The following is a 23,280-nucleotide window of genomic DNA, read 5'->3' as shown; positions in this document are numbered from 1 at the left end:
CACATACACATACACATACACACACACAAAATTCCAACAAGTCGATGCATTTTTGATCATTGCTTTGTCTGCCAGTGCGCCCTGAGTTCACAGACACACTGGCCATCAAGCAGGGTCGTCACCCCATTCTGGAGCGGATAGTTGGACAGCAGCCTGTATCGAACAATAGCTACATCTCCGAGGGCAGCAACTTTGTCGTCATCACTGGACCCAACATGAGCGGCAAATCCACCTACCTCAAGCAGGTGGCGCTGTGTCAGATCATGGCTCAGATAGGTCAGCGGCAAACAGTTCAGCCTCTCATGAATTTGGAGTACAAAGCTGCACAGTGCTAGGCATGCACTTGGCTGGATGTTTGAGTAATGCCATTACATCATTATTCCAGGCTCTTTTGTCCCTGCTGAGTACGCCTCTTTCCGTGTTGCTGACCAGATTTTCACCAGAATAGGTGTGGATGATGATTTTGAAACTAATTCTTCCACCTTCATGTTGGAAATGAAGGAGGTATGTTTGTGTGTTTGTGTCTTTTTTTAGCATTAGGGCTGCTGATGATCTTTAATTACATATATGAGGGAACTAAAATCACAAAATGATGATTGACTGCATATCTACTCCCCAAAGATCTCTTACATAATCCACAACGTGAGCGACAGGTCCCTGATCATCATAGACGAGTTGGGGCGGGGTACCAGTGCTGAGGAGGGCATCGGCATTTGCCACTCAGTTTGTGAGTTCCTTCTTAGCCTCAAGGTAAGAGTATGCACTTATCCAACCCTGCACTGATATTCCTTTGTCTAAGATGAAAACCAGTTTAACCAGATTCGTATGCTCTATATGACTTGTTTAACTTGTTGTCGGTTGTGTCACACCTCTTTGATCAACAGCAAAGAAGCAAAGTCAATACAGGAATAGCTCGTCTTTTTAGTTTTCTAAAGTGCGTGCTGTTTCCCGGCTGTTTGCAGGTGTTCACCCTGTTTGCCACACACTTTCTCGAGCTGTGCCAACTAGAGTCTCTTTATCCCAACGTGGAGAACCAGCACATGGAGGTTCAGCACACACGCAGTGGTGACACTGGTGCAGAGAGTGTTGTGTATACATACTTGCTGAATCGAGGATGCTCTGAAGAGCGACACTATGGTACAGAAACCAGTGAAATCTGACTACAATCCTGTGGAAACTGGTCATGAAAAAAAGGTTACAGAGCTTGTTTTTGCTCTTCTAGGTCTGAGAGCAGCAGAAATGACGGCACTTCCCTCAAACATAATCCAAGAGGCAAAGATGATTGCCTCCAAAGTTAGCCAGCAGCTTTTGGTATGATTCCTGAAAAATAAACATATTGGACCCTGAGAGTCGAAGGCTGTACAGTGACCGATAGCACAAATATTCCCTGTGAAAGGAACAGTATCCATGGTGTGGTTTATTATTGTTCTAGGCCAAACATCACAGTGATCCAGGAACACAGAGGCAGAGAGCGGCGTATAAGCTGGCCACCCGCCTCCTGCAGACTGCCAGGAACTCCAGACTGGACCGTGACAGCTTGCGTATGTATCTGAAGGGCTTAAAGAAGCAGTATGAGGCAGAGCTGCTGGCAGCAGGGCAGCCAGCGTCAATTGACACAGAAGAGGAATGACTGATTCAGCCTGAAATTAGTCATTCAAAAAGATAATTGTTGATGTATCATTACTGGGCATATTGTGTTGAGATTGACATATTTAATAATAAATGAATTTCTTTGAATTTCAGTGGTCATGGCTTTCTTTTTAGACAGTCTATTAAAAATAATATTATACCACATGTTAGTTTGGAAAATGTTATCTAAAACATTGTTGCAAAATATGTGTTGCATCCCTAAAGTAACACTGTCCTTATACCATAACAAATTAAAATAAACTTAGTATGGTTAGGTCACAAGATATACAACAGACATAGTGAAAGTACACATATAATGTGCTCGTGTTTTATGGACTTTGGGGAAGTGCAATGACCACTCCCCTCTTTGATTTTTGCCGAAAGTAAGATTTATGAGCCGAGGCTGTCTCGAAAAGGCGGGGCTTGCTCTTGTTTTTTCCTTGCGTAATAACGTCTCCTGACGGTGTACCTGGAGTCACAAAACAAGCGTTCCCCTGCAGCCTCCCTATGACCCGCCCCCGCGAACCAGAAACAGGAGATAGTCTGACGGATAGCGCAGAAGAAAGCCAGGCTGGAGCTGACCCGGGAAGTCGGAAGTCTGCAAGAGTCAACGCAGAACAACGCCATTTCACCACCAGTTAAGGGAACAGCAAACTGACGCTACAGGTATGCCGTGTTTATCGGCGACATGTTGTTTATTTCTTGTCGAAAGGCCGCGCATCTCAGTCTTAGCACAGCTAAGCTCTTTACCCGGGCCTGGGAACGGCCCTCAGGACTTGAACGGAAGAATGAAGCCGCAGACCGGGTCAGAGATTTCAGGAGAGAGGGAGGCTGGGTCAAGACGAGGCCCGTGGGGGCAGACGTCCACGCCTCCATACGGGCTGCGTGTATGTGAAAGATATACACTTGGGTGTTTTGTTAAAATTTAGGTGGTCGGTTTCACCCCTGAACACTTCCTCTGTAACGTTACTCATAATTGGTTTGGTGGACGAACGGTAGGTAGTACGTGGCGAACGTTAGTTGGCTAGCTTCTACGTTAGCTAGCTCATTCATAACGCTGAGCTCGAGCCACTCTGAGACTAACTTGGGTCCCGAGACGCCTTTTTCCCCTGTAAGGATATATCGTTCAAAATAACTAGTGTAGCAACTAGGTTAACGTTACTTTTACCGTTAGCTAGCCTCCACTGTTTCAATACACGTTTTTTTGCAAATCATGTCGGTGAAGTGAGCCTGTCGTCGACATGTGTGCCTCTTGTTTCGCTTTTATGATTTATTTGATTGTGGCGTTAATGTGTGACTTGAGTTAGCTGGGCTAACTTAGGCACCGAAGGTTAACGCTGTAGCTCGTGTTAGATCAGATCTGATGTATCTGTGATTGCAGGATGTATCACCAAGCAGTCTTCTTGGTGTAAGAACAGCTGCCATTACGTATCTTGGTCCAATAGTGTGCACAAGGCCGGCGATTAGACATGACCGAGCATGCTGGGACATTTGGTACTCTACCATTGTGAACTGCCCTTGATGAATTTTGAGGAGGCTTCCTGGACATCAAAGACCAGTCGTGGTGTTGTACCTTGTTTATGGTACTTAAAATAAATGAAACTTGTGTTGCTACATCTGCAATAAGGTGGTGACTAAATATATGACCGTCACACTTTATCTGAATCTGTCAAAGCACCTCATGACCCCACTTTTAGAAACTTTGGCTTTAAGAGTCCATAAAGTTATTCCTGAGCTTCTCCTGTCTTTTGGCGTAGTGTCAGTCTGTCTTGTTGGCTTCTTTGTCGATTTCTTTGAAGTCTATCTGTAGATGAGCTCTTATCTCAGGTGTCTTGGTTGTACTGTTTTCTATACCACACTCTCATGTTTACATGTTGTGGCCTGACCAGGAAGATCAGACGGGTTTCCCCACTATAATCGGATGCCCCACTGTGTACTTTGCTACTTTCTGTTTAGTTTATTACTGTAATACTGATAATGGTAAAGTATTAGATTGTCATCTTTGCAGCCCAAATATTCAGACACTCATCTCCCAATTCTCTCACCCATTGCTCTAAACTAGAATATTTGAACTATCTGTAGTCATTGAAACTTTAAAGATAAATGGTGCTGTTATCGGAGAGTAAATGTAGTTCCATGGTCTTGTTTTTTTCTTTTCGAAATCATGTCTAAAATGTGTTTATTACACACATGACCTTTACAGTTGCAGAACAGATAACGTATTTTGTAAACAAATTATTATTTGATATGACATTTTGTATAATTATAAACTTTTGAGCCATTTTGCAAAGCACTAGCACCATCATAGTCTACGTGTAGAGTGCTGCATGGACTTGTTCTCAAGTACGGTCTGGACTGCTTTTTGGGCCCGATAGTTATCAGGAGTTTTCTCTCTGTTCGCGTCTGCCAAATCAGGAGGCTTGTCCAGCCAAGTGGCTAGATTCCGGGCAGCCAACAGCCCGAGAGGGCTTTGTCCTCGGGGCTCATTCTAATGCTGGGACAGGGCTCCGGCTACACAAGGAAACTCTTGCACCTTCCACTCTGAGGCCTGGGACTGAAAGGAAGAAAGCAATAAATCGGGCTTCAAAACGTTTACGCCACTTACTCCACCCATACTTAATGTCAAGAAGCAATGTTGCTTTGAGAATCATTTCGCAGCTTCATTTAGTCGGACATAGGCGTTTCCTGGAACATACAATGAATGTGACGTAAAAAATAACTTCCTGATTCAGTAGCCACTGAAAGGTAGCAGTTAAAACCTTGTTACCCAGTTCATCCGTGGTGTGTATGAGGTGTACTATGGCTTCTTTATATCTTTGGTGTTATTTTATAAAACTTTGGCCTAGTTGATTAATTTCTACGTTTTAGACATTTTAGTCTTACTCTCCAGACCACTGAAAGGCGTTTTTGTTCTTGGCATGCTGCTCATTGGCCTTAGTCTGTGCTTTCTGTGTTGTCATTGTAATACGACACACTTTCCAATGAAGTAAACTGCAGAAGATAAGAAAAAAACAAAAACTCAAAGTCCAATATTTTCATGTTTCCACTGTGCTCTATAAGCCAACTTCTACATGCCTAGTCACATACACATAGTATGAGTTTACCCCCTGCTGTAGCCTATGGAGTGTGAAGGATGCGTGCTCTTTGATACAGATGCCATACAAACACCTCAGAAGAAGTGTTTGCATTGAATGTATAAAGCAAAATAAACATTTAATAAACTAGTAAGATCCGCCAATCCCATGTATTCATGAAGCCAGCGTCAAAGCTCTTCTAAAAATGGCGTAATATTTTTTCAGAGTAAAATGTGTCAAAAATTAAACATTAAAACAGGCCTGGTACATTTTTGTGTGTTGCGGAAGATGTAATTGGAGGTTTTTTGAGATGGGAGTGAAACGGGGTCAACATTGCACTATAAAGCTAAGTCTGTCAGTCCTCAGGAAGCCCCGTAGTGGAAAGTTATTCTTAAATGTATTATCATGGGTAATCTGCTTAATCCAAATGACTAAAGAGGTCTGGTCTACGACGCTGACTCCTACACTATATTACTGCCACAGATCCTAGGTATAGGATGGGATTGTGCAGCACTTCAGGTCACTCACTGTCGGTGCCACTTGCATTGTTGACAACACAACGCTGCTGTTGTAACCCAGGGCTTAAATTGTCCCAGTTTTTCAAAAACGGTGCTTTTGTTGCTCAAGGCATCGCTGTTTGTAAGTTTGCAAGACATACTCTCCAGATGCAATAATGTTTGGAAAGAGATCTATTTATTTTACAAGAATCCTTGGCTCTATTATTGACTTTATCTCTTCAAACATCGCAGCAACACGTAGGGATTTTTGATATGCCCCAGTGAAGAAGATGGGGCATAACGGAGGAAAATCAAGAGAACTGAAGGCTCTCTGTTTGAACAATCTGATAACTTGTCTTGAGTAATCGCATTAATTTATATACCTATACAGTCCACTTTATCTTAGCAGCCATCTCCTGAGGGTCATTTATTACAGTTGGTTTGGTTTATAGTGGCTTTTAATGATTCATTGTGTCTTTTACATTCTTACTGCGTAGCCTTGAAGAGACAAACATTAGCTTGGGTAGATGCTAATTTGATTAAGTCTCAGGACCTCTTCACTCTGTTTGCCTGCAATGGAAGAAGAACCCCCCCCCACCGTCCCCGCGTCCCGTCCCGTGGCTTGAAGCAGGCAGGGGTTAAACTGCAGCTGCAGCAGACCTCATCGGGTGACACTTGCATGTGTATTTTTGCCTCTTGCAAATCCATCTCATGAGTTTCAAATACCACCATATCGTCTCCGTGGGGGCTTAAGGAGGGAAGTGAAATAATGCAGCCAGTCATCTTCTTTTTAGACTAGTTGTCTCTCTGATGTTGTTGATCTATATTGTCCCCTGTTAAACCAATCTATCTGGTTCTCACCAAGCTTATTGTACATGAATCCATATAAAGATGGGGAATTCAGGCTGTCTCGCTGGGGTGGTGTTATCTAATTGGATCATATCACTAAGAGAGGACAGGGTGTCAGTGAGAGTCCTTTCATTCACACCCTCTCAACACCATTAGTGGACTAACACCTCCACCTCTCATATGTCAAACCTTCACCAGTTCATCCATAGCAAATAGATTCATTTTCATTCAATCTTTAACATGTTATGTTCTTGTGATCTATGGATTTGAGCAGCCTCTTGCCTTTGTTGGCAGAAAGCCATTACCTCAATGTCATACATTAAATATATGGAAAATATTGGCAGATGCCAGACTATGTTGACTGTTTGCCAAGTGGCCTACATTTTTATTTATTTTTTATTTTTCTTGTCTTCAGAATGGCGATGGATATCTACGACTCTCAGTACCTGCTGATCCTGGCCCCTTCCCTGGTCATTGCCCTCATGTTCCTCTTCTTCTGGCTCTTCATGAAGGAAACCTCCTACGATGAGGTTCTGGCCAGGCAGAAACGCGACCTCAAGCTACCACCATTCAAGCCAGAAACCCGGAAGAAGAATGAAAAAAAGAAGAGCAAGAAGAAGGAGATTGCCAGCGGAGGTGGAGGTGGCGGCGGAGGTGGAGGAGAGTCGGAAGAGGATCTTCGGGATTTTGATGTTGCTGATGGCGCCAACGGCTCCACTCTGGAGGTAGAGGAGGAACCTGCACCAGTAGCTACACCAGATCCTGCTCCACCGTCACCAAGTCCCAATGTGCCTGTTTCAGTGTCACCTGAGGCACCTACTGGTCTGAGGGAGAGAAAGAAGAAGGAGAAAAAGGCTGCCAGGGCTGCTGCAGCGGCCGCTGCCGCCGCCGCCGCTGCTGCAGCAGCTCCTTCTGAGGAGCCTGAAGTGAACGGCTCACAGCCGATCAGTCGCAAAGCACAGCAACCTTCCTCCCCTCAGCTTGAGGTCCAGGTCCAAGCCGCTCAGGCTCCTGTCCAGGCTCAGACACCTCCCCAGATCTCTGGGAAGAAAAAGGAGAAGAAGAAACAAAAAACCGAGTCTGGTGAGTAGCTAATAGTGCAGTTAAAAGTGGGTGTGCCACCGAGCAATTTCCATCTTTTCCATGAGAAACTAACAATTCAATGAATTTCTCCTAAGTTACAGTGAATGACCAGCAGCCAGAGGTGATAGCTGAGCAGCATCCAGCTCCAGTCAAGAAGGAGGCTCCTATTATGTCTGAAACCAGAGTTATGGACGGTGCAACCCCAGCGGCTACCGGTGGCAAGAAGAAGAACTCTGCCAAGAAGCAGAAGACCGAGCATACTAATGGTGATGCAGCGGTCGCACATGCTAAATTAGTTTTTAAATATGAGGACTTGCACACAAACCAAAGCCTAAACCTGTCACCTTGTAAATCCAGTAGATGAAGCCCATGTTCTGGTTGACAATGTAACTCCTGCCAACCACCAAGCGGGCCATAACGATGATGTGCCATCCAAAGGGAGTGGCAAGAAGCAGAAGAATGAGACTGACAAAGGCAAGAAAAAAACCCAGTCTGAACCAGTATTTGCTTCTTTTTTTCATATATACTCTCCAGCCATATAATAATGTGCTAAATTGCATTCTCTATCTTGTGTGTTTCAACAGAGAACACAGGGGTGAAGCTGAAGGAGCTGCTGTCTGGTCTGTCCAGCCTGCCTCTGTCAGAGGCCGAGGCTGTCAGTGTGATGGTTCTCCTCCGGGAGAAGAGCCCCAATGCATTGGATGCCTGGCACAAAGTGAGAGATTAATAAATGTTACATTTGGTATTTGTAGTTGTACCTTTTTTTTTTTTTTGTAACGTTATGTGTCTCACCACCAGTCTGCAGGTAGGCCTGACCCAGCTGCACAAGAACGAGAGAGACTTCTTACAACTCTGCAGGAGGAGGCTTCCATTGCAAAGGACAAAGTGAAACAGCTTAGCCAGGTCTGGATTCCTATGTTCTACTTAGTGAAGTCCTTGATGTAATAAATGATTTAATGATTGTATAGTGTATAGAGTAATTCCATTTGTTTCGGTGAAGAGCTTCATATGCCGTCTTACTTCTGTGCTTCAGGAGCTTCATGTTGAGAAGCAAAAGACAGGCCGGGTGGAGGCCGTGATGAAAGAGCAACGTACAGCCATGGAGAAAGAACTGGGCAGCATGCAAGGCAAAGCACAGGGCAGCTACCAGGAGCTTCAGACCATGCAGATAAAGGTTTGCAACAGTACAGTTATTACATTATATTAGACACTGCTATTATCAGTACTGTGGGGGAAAAATGTGAAGGAACCCAGACCTCTTTTGGCCTTCTTCTCAAGGCTTAAACCTCTTGTTTATGTGTAGTTCCAGCAGGTGAGGGAGCAGCTGGAAAGCCAGATCACTCGGCTGCAGCAGGAGAACTGCATTCTGAGGGACGCAGTCAGCTCTGCCACCAACCAGATGGAGAGCAAGTCAGTGTTGCACTACAATAGACAATACCCTACTGGTCATGCTCTCTAGAGTGTCATAAATGGCTCATCTGCTCATCTTGGTGAAACAGTCCTAGGGATTCTATTCATATTTGAATTTCACATCATTGTCTCTATATTTTAGCTCAGATCTGAACATTATCTTCTGTCACATTAAGAGATCCATCTGTATGCACAGTAACAGCATATGAAATGCCCCATACATTCATCAACAACATCCCACAATAATGCCCCCATTAACCATTTTCACTTCACTCATTTGCGCTTGTGTGCATTTCTTCCTTGATAGGAATTCAGCAGAGCTGAACAAGCTGCGTTCTGAGTACAGCGGTCTGATGAAAGAGCTGGCAGACAACAACAGCAAGTTGCAGCAGGAGGAGCACCAGAGGAAGTCACTGGAGGTCAACTACAAGCAGAATGTGTCCCAGCTGGAGGTACACTAATCCAGATGCACAATATGTTTATTTAGCCTGTGCTTCAGTATCCCCAGCCGAGAGATGAAAATGAACTGAGCCGTGCCGCACGGCTTCAGATCTGGTTAGCCGGGTGTGGAAGCATTACCAAGGAAATGGGAGGAGGTTGTAGTGTAAATCCAGGGGTGGGAGATGTGTGGGAAACAGAACCTGAGTTGGGAGGATTGTGTTGGCTTGGGAAGCTAGAACGTTTGAGGCTTTTGTGCTGTGTATAAACACTTTCCTGTGAGACACCGAGAGCAGCCTTTCCTGTCTTTTCATTGTCAACAATCAAAGTCGGAAGTTTAAGTTGCTGGCTTTACACAGAAGACTCTCGGCAAAGAACCTGGTAGCCATGCCAAGAGTTGATAGTTTGATGACAGAAATCCGTTTTTCTTTATTGCACAAAATACAATTCTAACGTGGACAGGATGTTTTGTAATGTGGACTTGCCCGTAACTTAGTTTGGCAGATCCAAAGTTGTGTTTCAATTCTTGAGGAAAAAGAAATCCAGTGAGAGGGAAGAAGATTGGTGGGTGTCATTTGTTAGTTTACCTGGTGTTGCGTGGCGGTACTGCACTTGTGTATTATAATTTGTTGGAGAATAGTGATCGTCAAATTGGATACATCTCTCCATCCCCAGGCCCAACTGCAGGATGCTAAGCGACGTTGGGAAGAACTGCAGAACTTCCTCCACAATGTCAATGCTGAGAGAGAGAAACTCCAGGCCTCAAATAAAGGTGATTAAAATACATCACAGTGATCCTATAACTTAATCTTTCCACTGTATTGAAGTGAATCGACGGGCTACTTTCAGCAGCTGATTGTCTGTGTGTCTGTGTGGCTGCAGAGCTTCACGGCCAGCTTTTGTCAGTGGAGACTGAGATGAACAACAAGAACAAGGAGATCCAGACCCTACACAGCAGTCTGACTGAAAACATGCTTTCCAAGGATCGGCTGGAGCAGAGAGTGATGGATCTTATGGAGATGTCCCAGCACAGTATGCCTGATGACTCGCTGCAAATCCGGGTTCAGGTGAGCAACACCTCAACATCCTACACAATGTTACAGTACGTCTTTACTTGTATTGGATCCAATTATATATGTGTGTGTTTAACAGGACCTTATGAATGAAAACAATGGTCTTCAGGTCCAGAGTGAGACCCTGCAAGTCCATAATGAGACACTGCAGGCCCAGATCTCTTCACAGGTATATGGGTCAACCACATTCATCTGTGTGTAATAAGACAAAGATGCCAGCCTGCCTTACAATATGTATGTAGGCTAATAACATTTGTTTTTTTCTCATTTAGGTCACCCATGTCTCTCACATGGAGGAGCTGCAGAAGCTGTGAGAAACAATTTTGATGTTTTCAGACCTAGCGACTGCATTACGAGTGAAACTGTTTCTCATGTGCTCTCCCAACTCTTCCCCTGCTCTCCTCAGATTGGCTGATAAGGAGTTGCAGAGAAAGAGTCTGGAGGATTCTCTAAATGCTGAGAGGAGCAGTGGGGCCGGTAGAGAAACCAACATGCAGGTATAGTCACCATCTACAGCTTCCTATACTGACACGCCATTGGTTCATTAGTCTGCTGGAATTTAGTGAAAGGTGTTCGAGGCCTCTTTGTGTTGAGAGGGAATATGGATTGAAGACCATGTGCACCATCCTGCTAGAAACGGGGCATGTTGGATCACATTTGCAGATATTTTGAGTGCCATTGCCAAACGGATATCATTTATTTCACAGCTTTATAAACCTCAGACATGCTTGTAGAGTGTTGTGTCATTGCTCAAACTAATGCACTGTCGTCTCTCTTTCCTGTTTGTTCACCTGCAGGCCTTGCACAATGACAACATGTCCCTAAAGGCAGAGGTCCACAATCTGCAGGCACTGATTTCTGATCAGGTTAGCCGTGTACCTTTACCTTGTTTTTCCAAATATAAAAGGCTGGTATGTGTTTGTGCATTCTTCTGGTTGACACACCCACTCTGTTTGACTCTCCCCATGCAGACTGCCTCCCAACTGGCTTTGGACCAGTTCCAGAAGAGGTGCGTGTGTGGAACACTGGAACATAGTTTGAATGCTTTAGCTGGTTGGGCTTGTTACTAATAAGTCCTAATGAATATCTGAATTACTTTCTAAAACTTTGCTTCCTACCCAGTGTCCGAGAGAAGGACGACAACATGAGAACCATAGAGGACCTGCTCGAGAAGGGGCTGATTGAAGTGGCCAACAAGGAAGAGCAGCTCAAGGTGTTTTTCTCTTGTGCTGCCTCACACTCATTTAACTGACATCAGCAGGCTTTAAGGGACTCTGCATTTTACTTCTTGCCTTGTAATCACAAACCCTAATGGGCAAAAATCTTTAAGTCATTTCTGTCCCTGATGCAGGCTGTAAGAGAAGAAAATGAGGCACTAAGAGACGAAACCGAGGCCCTAAAAGAAGAAACCGAGGTCCTGAAGAGAAAGACAGCAGAACAGGCGAGTTGTCTAAAATCTTCACTGAAAGGAGTTTCTGGTTTTTCACAACTTATTCTGTACTCATTTCTTTTTGAATTGTCTTCTCCACTAATCACAGGGATCATCAGAGTCCATAGTGGAAGAACTCCAGATAATGTAAGAGCAATCAAGTTCACTTTTGATATTTTGGAATCATGCCAATGTAATAGTACATAATCATCTGATCACCCAACCCCATCCACAGCACACAAAGACTCTTAACTTTCGTTTCCTTAATGTCTGTCAGCAAGCGGCAGCAGCTTTGCCAACCAGCTGATTCATCTCAAGTCATAAGTACATGTTATGAGACCAATGAACATTACTTACTCTACTGTAAGCATTTCAAAGCAAATTCCTCCTGACACTACCGCCTACTCCCTATGCATACCCCTGATAGCAATTCTCCACTAGCACGACAGGCTTAGTAGTGTTAAATGTCCTCTTGCAGGGGGTAGCATTATATTTGTAATTCTGTGTGACTTCAAACTGTTCTGTATGATGAACCGTTGCTCACTTTGCTTTATAGGATCAAAGAGAAGGATGTGATGCTAAAATCTATGGAGGAGAGTCTACAGACGGCACAAGACGGCAGCTCTACCAGAGAGAAAACGGTAGAGGTACGGGCTTGCATTTTGGGTTTGCATTTTGAAGTGTTTCCCTTTTTTTATTGTTCATGCTGTGTTGTCCTACTTTGAGCTCTTGTCTGAGAGGTTTTTTGTCTCTCAGGCTCTGGAGCAGCAGTTGGCTGCCCTGCAGGCGGAGATGGAGCAGCTGAGACAGAGGGAGACGCCAGAAGAGTTGACCCGTTCTGGTACCCAGCTCCAAGAACTTCAGGCTCAGTAAGTTAACCCCCACACTTGAACATGTAGTCCTCTAGCGTTGCCTTGCAAATCAGACTAATGATGAGCACATCTGACCCACAGGCTAGCAGTGAAGGACCATGACATCCAGATGCTGCAGGCTGAGCTGGAGGCAAGAACTAAGGAGCTGAGTGAGAAGGTGGAGCAGGTCCATCAGCAGGTGAGGAACAAAGAACTGCTTACTCATCGGAAGTGTGGCATATTTTATGGTTGGATTGCTAGTTAACATAGGAGAACAAATTTTGTTAGCGGAAGTTGGCTCTTTTGACTAGTGACTCAGAAAAGACCAAAGAGTTCATGTTTGAACTGTTATTAAATTTCCTCTTTTTTTCTATGAGAGTAATAAAGAGATCAAATCCTCATTCATTCGTAGTTTTAATTGAGTCTTTTTCCCTCCAAATAGCAGTCTCACACTGCAGTGCCAAGCCCAGAGCTTCTTACAGCGTGAGTAATGTTACGATAAAATACATCTTTCCCACATGTTTTCATTTTAAAGGCCCTTTGACTACACAAGAATCCATGAGATCTTATTCATGTCCTTGTCGTTGTCTATCAGGTTGTCAGAGAAGGAGAAGCAGGTCTCAGATCTGCAGGGTGAGCTGGCCGAGCTGAGGGACTCCCTGGAGCTTCATAGGAAGAAGAACAACGTAGGTTTCCTGCAGCGATTACTTGAACTGTGTAAGACCGTAGCTGCCCTGCAAGACATCACCCCCTCCCTTTGTGTGGTACCCCAAAACGCTCTCCCCTCACACTGGAGTTGCACACTGCGTACATGCATCCATACTGCCTTTTTTCCACTTAGTCACACTTGTTTTTCTTTTTGTTCATTTAATAACAAATGGGAAGCTGTCTCTCGCTAAGGTTGTATTCTCAACACGATTGTGCACATTAGTACAGATGTCTATTTTGATTTGGATTGCTGACGCTGTGTGTTGCATAACAGGGCTTCTAGCCTACTCTTGTTATGCTCTCTATTGGCCTTGACTGTTTCGGCCAGCTTGTCGGTGCTTGTTGGTGATTCAGAGCATTAGAAACTCACCTACCTAAACATACAGTTGTGTGAAAAAGTGTTTGCCCCCTTCCTGATTTCTTATTTTTTTGCATGTTTGTCACACTTAAATGTTTCAGATCATCAAACAAATTTAAATATTAGACAAAGATAACACAAGTCAACACAAAATGCAGTTTTTAAATGAAGGGTTTTATTATTAAGGGGGGGGGGGGAATCCAAACCTACATGGCCCTGTGTGAAAAAGTGATTGCCCCCCCCCCTGTTAAAACATGAATTAACTGTGGTTTATCACATCTTTGGAATGCTGAGTTCAATTTCTCTAGCCACACCCAGGCCTGATTACTGCCACACCTGTTCTCAATCAAGAAATCACTTAAATAGGACCTGCCTGACAAAGTGAGGTAGACCAAAAGATCCTCAAAAGCTAGACATCATGCTGCGATCCAAAGAAATTCAGGAACAAATGACAAACAAAGTAATTGAGATCTATCAGTCTGGAAAAGGTTACAAAGCCATTTCTAAAGCTTTGGGACTCCAGCGAACCACAGTGAGAGCCATTATCCACAAATGGCGAAAACATGGAACAGTGGTGAACCTTCCCAGGAGTGGCCGGCCAACCAAAATTACCCCAAGAGCGCAGCGACGACTCATCCAAGAGGTCACAAAAGACCCCAGAACAACATCCAAAGAACTGCAGGCCTCACTTGCCTCAATTAAGGTCAGTGTTCATGACTCCACCATAAGAAAGAGACTGGGCAAAAATGGCCTGCATGGCAGAGTTCCAAGACGTAAACCACTGCTGAGCAAAAAGAACATAAAGGCTCGTCTCAGTTTTGCCAGAAAACATCTTGATGATCCCCAAGACTTTTGGGAAAATACTCTGTGGACTGACGAGACAAAAGTTGAACTTTTTGGAAGGTGTATGTCCCATTACATCTGGCATCTGGCGTAAATAACACGGCATTTCAGAAAAGGAACATCATACCAACAGTAAAATATGGTGGTGGTAGTGTGATGGTCTGGGGCTGTTTTGCTGCTTCAGGACCTGGAAGACTTGCTGTGGTAAATGGAACCATGAATTTTGCTGTCTACCAAAAAATCCTGAAGGAGAATGTCCGGCCATCTGTTCGTGACCTCAAGCTGAAGCGCACTTGGTTTCTGCAGCAGGACAATAATCCAAAACACACCAGCAAGTCCACCTCTGAATGGCTTAAGAAAAACAAAATGAAGACTTTGGAGTGGCCTAGTCAAAGTCCCGACCTGAATCCGATTGAGATGCTGTGGCATGACCTTAAAAAGGCGGTTCATGCTCGAAAACCCTCCAATGTGGCTGAATTACAACAATTCTGCAAAGATGAGTGGGCCAAAATTCCTCTACAGCGCTGTAAAAGACTCATTGCCAGTTATCGCAAACGCTTGATTGCAGTTGTTGGTGCTAAGGATGGCCCAACCAGTTATTAGGTTTAGGGGGCAATCACCTTTTCACACAGGGCCACGTAGGTTTGGATTTTTTTTTTTCCCCTTAATAATAAAAACCTTCATTTAAAAACTGCATTTTGTGTTTACTTGTGTTATCTTTGTCTAATATTTAAATTTGTTTGATGATCTGAAACATTTAAGTGTGACAAAATAAGAAATCAGGAAGGGGGCAAACACTTTTTCACACAACTGTATATATTTGGACTTTGTTTTTTAATTTTTGTATCTACCGTGTATACATCTTCAGACATTACCTTATTTTAAATAGAAACTACTCCCAGAACATTGTTACAATACATATCTTGCATATTGTGCATGTTGCTTTGACCCACACAAGGTGCGAGACTGAGACTCTCAAGGCTATTTGCATTCTTATTTTTAGCTGTTGGTGAAAAGCCGAGTGCAGCGATCTTAAAATGAGAAATGCATCCGGATTGTTCTGTTACTTTACCAGTGTTATGTGAAGGGTCACTGAATGCATTTTTCCTGAGGCTGAACTGAAGGTAGTATCTCTCTGGAACTGACCAAAACAGGAGCTCCGGGAGAAAAACTGGAGTGCAATGGAAGCTCTGTCAGCCACCGAGTCCATGCTTCAAGGGAAACTCAGCAAAGCTGTCAAGGTTCGACATCCCACCTCAGTCTCCTTCACTCTAGTTCCGATCTGATGCATCCCCCCCGAAAATCTGTTTTTTTGCCATAATTGACCCAGTGAGAATTTTTATTTTATTTTTTATTTTTTATTTTTTTTGACACCATCCATAACAAAGCTGCATACTCATTTACCTCACTGTCCCCTCTGTTGTTTGCCCTCAATTGGCTTTGTGTTGAGCTCTTGATCTAAGCTACTCCCCTTTCTAAATCTCAGGCTTTACGAACTCAACAAATTTCTAGGCTGTAAGCTCTGAAATGTATGGAAGAGTTCCCCCTGCCCAGAGCTCAGACTGATGCTAGGAAATGAGTGTGCAGTGACCTAGAGATTGTTTCACTAGATGTCATTAGATTGAGATTCATGGTAATCATTTTTGCCACTTCCTGTCTTTCTGTCATGCGACTCATTTCTAGCATGTTTTTCCCCCCATTCTGCTTTCTGACATCCGTGCCGTCAATATCACCAGTTAATCGATGAAAATCTGTTTAATTCACTTTGATTTTAATGCGGTTTATTCTTTTTGAAGGAAATGTGATCCTTCAAACATTTGTTTTTTAATGGACATGCAACAGTGGCCTTATGTTTTCCAATGCTCCGTACTCGTGACTGAAAGATCTTTTTGTAAGAACGTAGTTCTTGTAGCTGAGATCCTAGACATAGAGTGGGCTACCAGATAGCCAGTCTATTTACAGTTCCAGTGAGCGTATATTTTTGCCCTCCTCCCCCTACATTAGGGAAGGTACACGCTAAACCATCGGCACCGCAGCTGCTCCTCTGCCATTTGAGTACAGTAGAAAGCACCTTCACAGAGCTGAGCCAGGGAGTTCCTTGGCAGCTGCTGTGTACTGTCAGTGCACGCCGGCTGTATTCAACTCTGTACAGTCGTCTCAGAGCTGCCTTTGACACGTGTGTTAATGTGAATAGTGGTTGGAGTGCCAGCTGGCTTGTGCTTGGCATACGTACTCCCTTCAGGCCTCAGAGTGACAGTGCATGATGCTTGCTTATTGTGGGAGGACTGATAGCTACCTTCTTATTTATTGAAGACTTTCAAGGTACTTTGTACAATTTCATGAAAGCAGATTGATGTGTTTGTGGTTAAAGGAGGACTGAAGCATGTGATGTGCTCTGAATCCGAGGTTGCTGACACTTGGTGGAGGCGTGGCCTGTTGAAGGATGCTGAGGTTTTCTTGTGCTAATTGAAAGTAGGAGCAAGATGGCGTTTATCCTAATGCTGTAGAATTCTAATTTAGGATTATGTTAAGTGAGTCATTCCTGTGACATTGATTGGAGCGGCTCGATGGATGAATATCATGGAGAGTAGAAGGAAAAGCGCTTGTCATATCTCTCTCTGATGACCTCGTCTTCGAAGAGACTCAACTATTTGAACAGTCGGTGCTCAATCTCTCCTCCTCTCTCTTTTTCTTTCCTCTCCCATCGCCTTGTAGGAGAACCAGACGGCTCTGGCAGTGTGTCAGGCCGAGTGTCGAGAAGTCCTGCACAGATCTCTGCCCCATGTGCCTCTGCCCAGTGAGCAGGTATATTTAGTATTAGATTTTGAACCCCGTGCAAATCTAACTGTGTTACTTCTCACCCTGTGTCATGATGTCCCTCTTTACTTTTGATCTCTTCTTTTCACCAGAACCATCAGGAGTGGCTCCACAGATTTGAGGGGGCAGTAGCTGAATGCTCAGCTGCGCAATCCACCCCTGCATCAGGGGACTCTATGGTAAATAAAGTGGAAATGTAAATCTTTCCTCTTCAACTGAAGAAATCTTTAGCAACAAATACTTCTCTCTCTCTCTCGCACTAGGGACTGGTTGAGAAGATGAAAGAAGCTGAGGAAACCCAAAGGATTCTCCAGAAGGACTGTGAGACGTACAAGAAGGTGTTGGCAGAGACGGTGAGATGAGGTTTTTAACGTTTGTGCTTCTAAAGCGGTGTCTGTTGCCAAAACTGAGCCGTCGTTCCTGCTTCCTCCACAGGAGGGCATCCTGCAGCGCCTCCAGAACAGCGTGGAGCAGGAGGAGACTCGCTGGAGGGGGAAGCTGGATTTATCACAGGGCGAGCTCAGAGAGGTATGTGTTCAGGTTCAGCAGGAGCCAACTCCCAGCTTGAATATCAAAACACTGAATATTGCACAGTGTGCTCAATTCATTGCATCATTCTTCTGTCTCTTCCCTTAGATGAGCCTGAAAGTCACAGCTCTGGAGCAAGAGATCGAGAGACTAACTGATGGAGCAGAGTTGGAAAATGTCAGTCCACTTAAAACACACTTTTCTTTTTTTTTTTTTTTTTATGCCTTATTTATAAAGCTTATTTAAAAGAAAAACATTTCAACACCACCGTTGCATATTGTAAGTGCAGCTGGATTTTCTGAGCCCTGCGGTTGTCGTTTCCTAAGCCCTTCTGAATTCTCCTTCACATCTTACCTCGACCTCATGATGTGTTCCATCAAGGTCAAGGAAAAGCTTAACACACTCGCATTCCTTCTAAGACTTACTGTAATTCAAACATTCTGCCATTTTAACTCATGTTTGTCTCGGTCATGAGTAACTCTGAACCTCTGTTGTGCTTTGTAGCTGAGGAGAGAAAAGCAGCACTTGGAGTCTGAGTTGGAGAGAGCGGAGCGTGAGAGTGCCATCTATGTAACAGAAGTCAGAGAGGTGAGCAGAAACACGACTCCTCCCTTGTGATCCTCCGTCACGTCATAAGAGAACGAGCTCCGTTGTGTTCATGGCATGTTTTGTGACATCCTGTTTATTTGGGGCATATGAAATCCACTCGACACAGACACTAAACATTGTCGAACTGGAAGCACACACAATCTTCACACAGTCCGCTCTTGCAGTGACTTGGTTACACCACTCAACAGACTAACTTAATAATTTACAGTCATGCACAACAGGATCCTGTGCTTTATGTATCACTACACGGCTCCGCTTAATAGCATTCCCTGAGTACACTGTGTGCTGGTAGTGACTCACAGACTCCCATTAAACACATAATCTCAAACTTAATTTCAGCTCAAAGATCTGTTGACTGAGTTGCAGACCAGACTCGATGGCTCATATACAGAGGCTGTCAGACAGAATGAGGAGCTGACTTTGGTAAGCGGGGCTCACCCTCCAGCTGGAGCGCCTTTAAAACCTTTCCCTTATTGCACTCGACGGTGGCTCTACACTGACTGCTACAACACGGGGCTCTCCATCTTCTGCTTGTGCGGGTCATCATCCATAACCTCAGTGAACCAAAATAAGATGACCTACTCCTGAAGTTACGAGTGGAGTAGGTTCTCTTATTTTAGGAGCCAGAACATGTGACTTAGTAAAGTAGCAAACATCAGAGGTTGAGAGTGATGACTCGCACTCTGTGGTACTTACAAGACTAACTCTTCCTTCTCTACACTGGCACTCCAATTCATCTCACTTTGACTTGTCAGGCATCTAACAAATGGCTTTCTCGTCAACTTGCCTTCCTTCTGCGGAGTCCCAAAAGAGTGCTTAATTTTGCCGATCGTCTGCTTTCATTTTACTCCACACTCTGAACTGCACACTATTAAACCCTCTTCAGCCTTCTCACAAACCCTGTCTGTCTGTTAGTCCCAGCGAGCCATAATGTCGCTGGACAATTTTCTGTGGTTTGTTTTGTGAAGTGCTGGTAGTCTGTAGATTAGTGATGAAATATTGTCTGTGTTCAGACCGACAATAGCGCCATCAGAAATGTAGCCTCCTGATTAATTACGAGGACTTTAAAAAAAAAAAAAACCTCAAAAGAAACGACACAGGGTTGCCAAACTTTTGCTTTCATTACTACAGTGTCCGTAAGGTGAATGATGTAATTTAACTCTTCACAACGACTGCTTTACTAACTTTACAGAGTTGGTCCTGTTACATGACCCTAGTATGGCATCTGAAATGCCTTTTTAAAACATGAATGCATTTCTCAAACTGGACTTCCAGGATGGTGAGTCATCCTCTCACCTGTACCTTTAGCAACATGCCCACACCAATGCAGCCACTTGCACTCTTTTTATACAGTGCTATTTTGGTTTGAACATTGTCTGAGTACGTTAAATCAGCGCAAATGTTCAGCACTTTAATGTATGCATTTAAAGGGACAGTTCACCCCCAAAACAAAAAAGGCTGCAATGTATCTTTCCTGAAATCATGACTAAGTTACTGCTCATTTCCATAATCCACAGACCTTGTTGAAACTCACAATATGTATTTTTGATTTTGGGGTGACCTGTCGCTTTAATTTTGACAGAAGGCTCTGAATACATGTTCTTTGTACATATGAAATGGTACATGTATAACGGGATTCACAGGTGAGACTGGGAGGCTCTTATGTGCTGTAGAGCATGTGCTAAGTGTCTGTTTTGATTCCAGCTGAAAACCCAGCTCACCAAGACTCTGTCCAAGCTGGAGAGCGAAGAGAATGAGCGGCAAAAGGTGGCTGGTGACCTGTCTACGGTAAGAATACTTGTTTATATTTGATGAAACTGTTATTATACACTGCTGATATGGATCCAACTCCAGGCCACGGTGTAAACAAGTTACCATGGTTATCTATGCGGTCCTTTTCCCAGGCCCAGCAGTCTCTTGATCTGATCCAGGGGGAGCTCTCAAAAGTGACGGACAACGCTGGTGACCTGATAGAGAATAGCAGCCTGTCGTCACAGAGAGTAAGAGCCGCGGGCAGTGTGGGTGTACGTCTTTGCATGTATGGTAGTAAGGTGGTCACACTGAGCCCTAAACCTGCCGTTGTGTCTCTGACAGGAAGAGATTGACAGAAAGGAGAAGATGGCTGCAGGACTGAACCAAACGGTCAAAGAACTGCAGCAGCTGCTACAAGGCATCAGCCGGCAACTCACCAAGAGACAGGAGGGGGTAAGGCCTGTTATTGTGCTGTTCTCACAGCCCAATAGAACCTTATGTCGTAGGCTTTCCACTCACAACAGTGTATCTGAACAATATACATGTTGTGCTTTCCTCCAGGAGGCTGACAAAGAGCTGCCCAAGGTATAGTGAGAGGAGGACAAACGCCCACGCAGCCACCCTGACTGCACTACAGAGACCACCTTTGACCTTTTGGTCTCATCACTACCACCGTCGCACATACTGTCACACCCAGCCGTCCCCTTTTCCCAACCACCTTCACCTGTACTAGAGGCAGCCGCCAGCAAACCGCTCATAGTCTGATTGTTGGCCGTAAGGGAGCAGGTAGAGGTTACTGTTAATTCGAAACACTCCAGACACTGTACCACAACACACTACTCCACTCCCACCACATTCCTCTTTTTCAGCAGCATCGCCAGTTAATTTTTATTCTTAACTTAAAAGTGACATCCAATATATTTTTAAACTGTGTGGCAACCATTCCTCTGTTTAAAAACACCTTTTGTTTTACAATGACCTCCTTTTGAATACTGCAGTAGTATTTGTTATTTGTCAAGAGAGGGCAGTGATACAAATTTCCAACTTGTTGAAACAAACTTTGGGGTTTCAGTCCTCTTTTTTTCTTAACTTAAAGGTATGTATTGTTTAAATGTATCAGTTAGGACCTGCTGAAACACACTATGTTGTTGCTCTGTTTGCCTCCTGACCAGAAAACTATCTCAAACTGTGGATCATTGTGCATTCATGAATTTATAGCTCCATGCATACCTTGGCTCAGTGTTGGGTGGGAGAAGGGAGGTCAAAAGGGGTCTCGGCATATCAGACGGGTCACTACGTGACTAACTATGGAGATGCATGGACATATTGTAGTCAGGTTTGTACTGCAGCTCCAGAGAGAAGTAAGCCTGTGACCCTGGCTGTGAGAAGAGAAGGCCAGGTCAACAGTGTAGAGGTTTTTAATCCTTCTGCAACTACTCTAGGAATAAGCGTCCCATATCATTTGTAATCAACACTCGCTATATTGTTGCTAAGTTCATTAACACTGAAAATTTTGTTCTTTTTGTAACCGGCGATGTTAATAAAAGGGATGCTTGATGAGTCTGACCGGCATCCTGTGTTTAATCTTTCTCCTCCACTGCACTTCTCGCTCCCCACCACTGGGGGGGCAGCATGCAACTTTAGTTGACACTTCACACTAATTTGATTCATAACCTTGAAAAACCTGAATGTGCAAAGGAAAATTACAAAGCTTCTGCTCATGCTGGCAGGTGGAAATATTGCTTGGCAGAACATTAGTCTGATTTCCCTGGACATGATAAACAGGTTTGTCATGTCCTGTTATTTCAGGTAAGTGGTTTGTATAACAGGAGAGGAGGTGACACACTGTGCAGCCTAAATCATGGAAACGTTTGGGGTGTGACCAGTTTCCTGTGATGATAGCGAGCTGTATGATCTCTCAGAACAAGAGGCTGTTTTCTCAGCTTTACAAAACACTTCCCATCAGTAAGAAGACATAAAAGGAAGTTTCAGCTGGTAGCTGAAATAATCAAACGCTTACCCAGAACAATGTGTGACACTTGTTTGTGGTCACTTGTTGATGCTGTGAGTGGCTGAGTGTGAAAGTGTGTTGTAAACCCAGATGTGCCATGGGTGAGCTTTTCCCTTTTTAGTGTTTTAGATTCATCGTCGCCACTACCAGCTTTCTATTTGAAAGGATAAACGCACTGTATGACTGGCCATAACTTGACTTTGGGTGTCTTTACAGAAAGCTCTTGCTGTCATCTTTCGCATGTTAAAAGGCCTTTGAAACAGGACTATTGTGCGGGGGGGGGGGGTGGTGGTCAGGTCAGAGGCGTGAGCAACATGGGATCAGCACATTCCTCGCATTCACCCACACCGTCATGCTGCAGTCAGCTGATTGGAGATCTGGCATTTACCCTCATGGAAACCTTGCGACAAAACAGGCTCTGTATCTTTAACACACTCGTCATTAACTGGATTACACAGGGAGTGCCTGCTGTGTTATTTATATATATATATATATATATATATATATATATATATATATATATGTATGTATGTATGTATGTATGTATGTATGTATGTATATATATATATATATATGTATATATATATGTATATGTATATATATGTATATGTATATATATGTATATATATATGTATATATATGTATATATATGTATATATGTATATATATGTATATGTATATATATATATGTATATACAGTCCCCTGTAATGTAGCTGATTCCTAATATAGAGGCATGGACTTAAATGTCTTGATCCCTTTGAATAAAATAAACAAGCTGTTTGCAATACATTTCACTGTATGATGATTTCTAAAATTACAAGTTTATGATGTTATACAGTTCTGTCCCTTTTATCCCATATATTATGTCTCAGTTCTTGGAATAGCCTGTCGTCCTATGTGCGTCAATAATGAAAGATTTCAAATTATGGGGAAAGACAAGCAAAAAATCTGCCTGGGGTTACACTTTGTGACAGCCTCCTGACTTCCATAGAACAGCCTGACGTGTAAAGCCCGAGCAGTGAGGAAGTTAATAGGGGCTTTGTCTTTCCTATGTCATCATTGCTCATACTATTGATCTCAATTGCGCAATTAGGCTTGTTGCAGTAGGCCTCTGCTCTTCGTGCTTCTTGCCTGGTGACATTTAACTCCTCCTACATTTTGCTCTCAGACTTCGCCAGCACAACTTTCAGCAAAGGAGCCCACTCCCTGCATCTGCTCTCCATCAGTGTGGTATGTGCTAGAGAGCCTTTGATCTCCCCCCCCCCCCCCCCCCCCCCCCCCCCGCGTCCATCTGTACACGGGCGCGGGGGGGGCGCCGCG

At 43.9% G+C, this 23,280-nt stretch overlaps 2 protein-coding genes across 7 annotated transcripts in view; both read left to right on the top strand.

Moving 5' to 3' along the window:
• The window catches only part of msh4 (mutS homolog 4), a 6,172-nt gene extending 4,490 nt beyond the window's left edge, over positions 1-1,682 (top strand). Inside the window, exons 15-20 of the mRNA XM_031847844.1 lie at positions 76-276; positions 386-504; positions 622-750; positions 963-1,137; positions 1,223-1,311; positions 1,433-1,682. Of these exons, the coding sequence (XP_031703704.1) occupies positions 76-276; positions 386-504; positions 622-750; positions 963-1,137; positions 1,223-1,311; positions 1,433-1,630 (911 nt within the window). The 3' untranslated portion in view covers positions 1,631-1,682. The remainder of the gene's footprint in view (positions 1-75; positions 277-385; positions 505-621; positions 751-962; positions 1,138-1,222; positions 1,312-1,432) is intronic.
• Positions 1,683-2,092: 410 nt separating this feature from the next.
• Positions 2,093-21,514, top strand: ktn1 (kinectin 1). 6 transcript variants are annotated; one of them, XM_031847638.1, is made up of 36 exons: positions 2,093-2,295; positions 6,465-7,132; positions 7,234-7,398; positions 7,490-7,606; positions 7,717-7,847; positions 7,931-8,035; positions 8,166-8,306; positions 8,436-8,542; positions 8,850-8,994; positions 9,656-9,752; positions 9,863-10,047; positions 10,133-10,222; positions 10,326-10,363; positions 10,460-10,550; positions 10,851-10,919; positions 11,025-11,062; positions 11,176-11,266; positions 11,405-11,494; positions 11,592-11,629; positions 12,039-12,129; positions 12,239-12,351; positions 12,436-12,532; positions 12,776-12,816; positions 12,929-13,019; positions 15,397-15,483; positions 16,958-17,047; positions 17,152-17,238; positions 17,323-17,412; positions 17,495-17,587; positions 17,696-17,764; positions 18,092-18,175; positions 18,536-18,619; positions 19,901-19,984; positions 20,101-20,196; positions 20,291-20,401; positions 20,510-21,514. In XM_031847638.1, exons 2-36 carry the CDS (start codon positions 6,466-6,468, stop codon positions 20,537-20,539), a joined length of 3,843 nt encoding a protein of 1,280 aa, XP_031703498.1. In that variant the 5' UTR covers positions 2,093-2,295; position 6,465; the 3' UTR covers positions 20,540-21,514. The 6 variants fall into 6 exon arrangements, with proteins under 6 accessions (XP_031703498.1, XP_031703497.1, XP_031703499.1 ...); XM_031847637.1 differs by having other exon boundaries at positions 7,228-7,398; positions 12,779-12,816; XM_031847636.1 differs by having other exon boundaries at positions 2,094-2,295; positions 7,228-7,398; positions 7,493-7,606.
• Positions 21,515-23,280: the final 1,766 nt, after the last annotated feature.

This window comes from Anarrhichthys ocellatus, unplaced genomic scaffold, assembly GCF_004355925.1.
Source record: "Anarrhichthys ocellatus isolate YVR2014 unplaced genomic scaffold, GSC_Weel_1.0 scaffold7, whole genome shotgun sequence".
NCBI classification, from domain to species: domain Eukaryota; kingdom Metazoa; phylum Chordata; class Actinopteri; order Perciformes; family Anarhichadidae; genus Anarrhichthys; species Anarrhichthys ocellatus.
Note: the sequence above shows the minus strand (reverse complement) of the source record. Positions and strands in the feature narration are given on the sequence as shown.

Bases quoted from the DNA above. Each gene is read 5' to 3' on its own strand.
- ktn1 (XM_031847635.1), top strand. From the start codon at position 6,466: ATGGCGATGGATATCTACGACTCTCAGTACCTGCTGATCCTGGCCCCT. The intron at 17,588-17,695 runs GTATGTGTTCAG...CTCTTCCCTTAG, and splicing joins CACAGGGCGAGCTCAGAGAG to ATGAGCCTGAAAGTCACAGC. The intron at 20,197-20,290 runs GTAAGAGCCGCG...TGTCTCTGACAG, and splicing joins GCAGCCTGTCGTCACAGAGA to GAAGAGATTGACAGAAAGGA.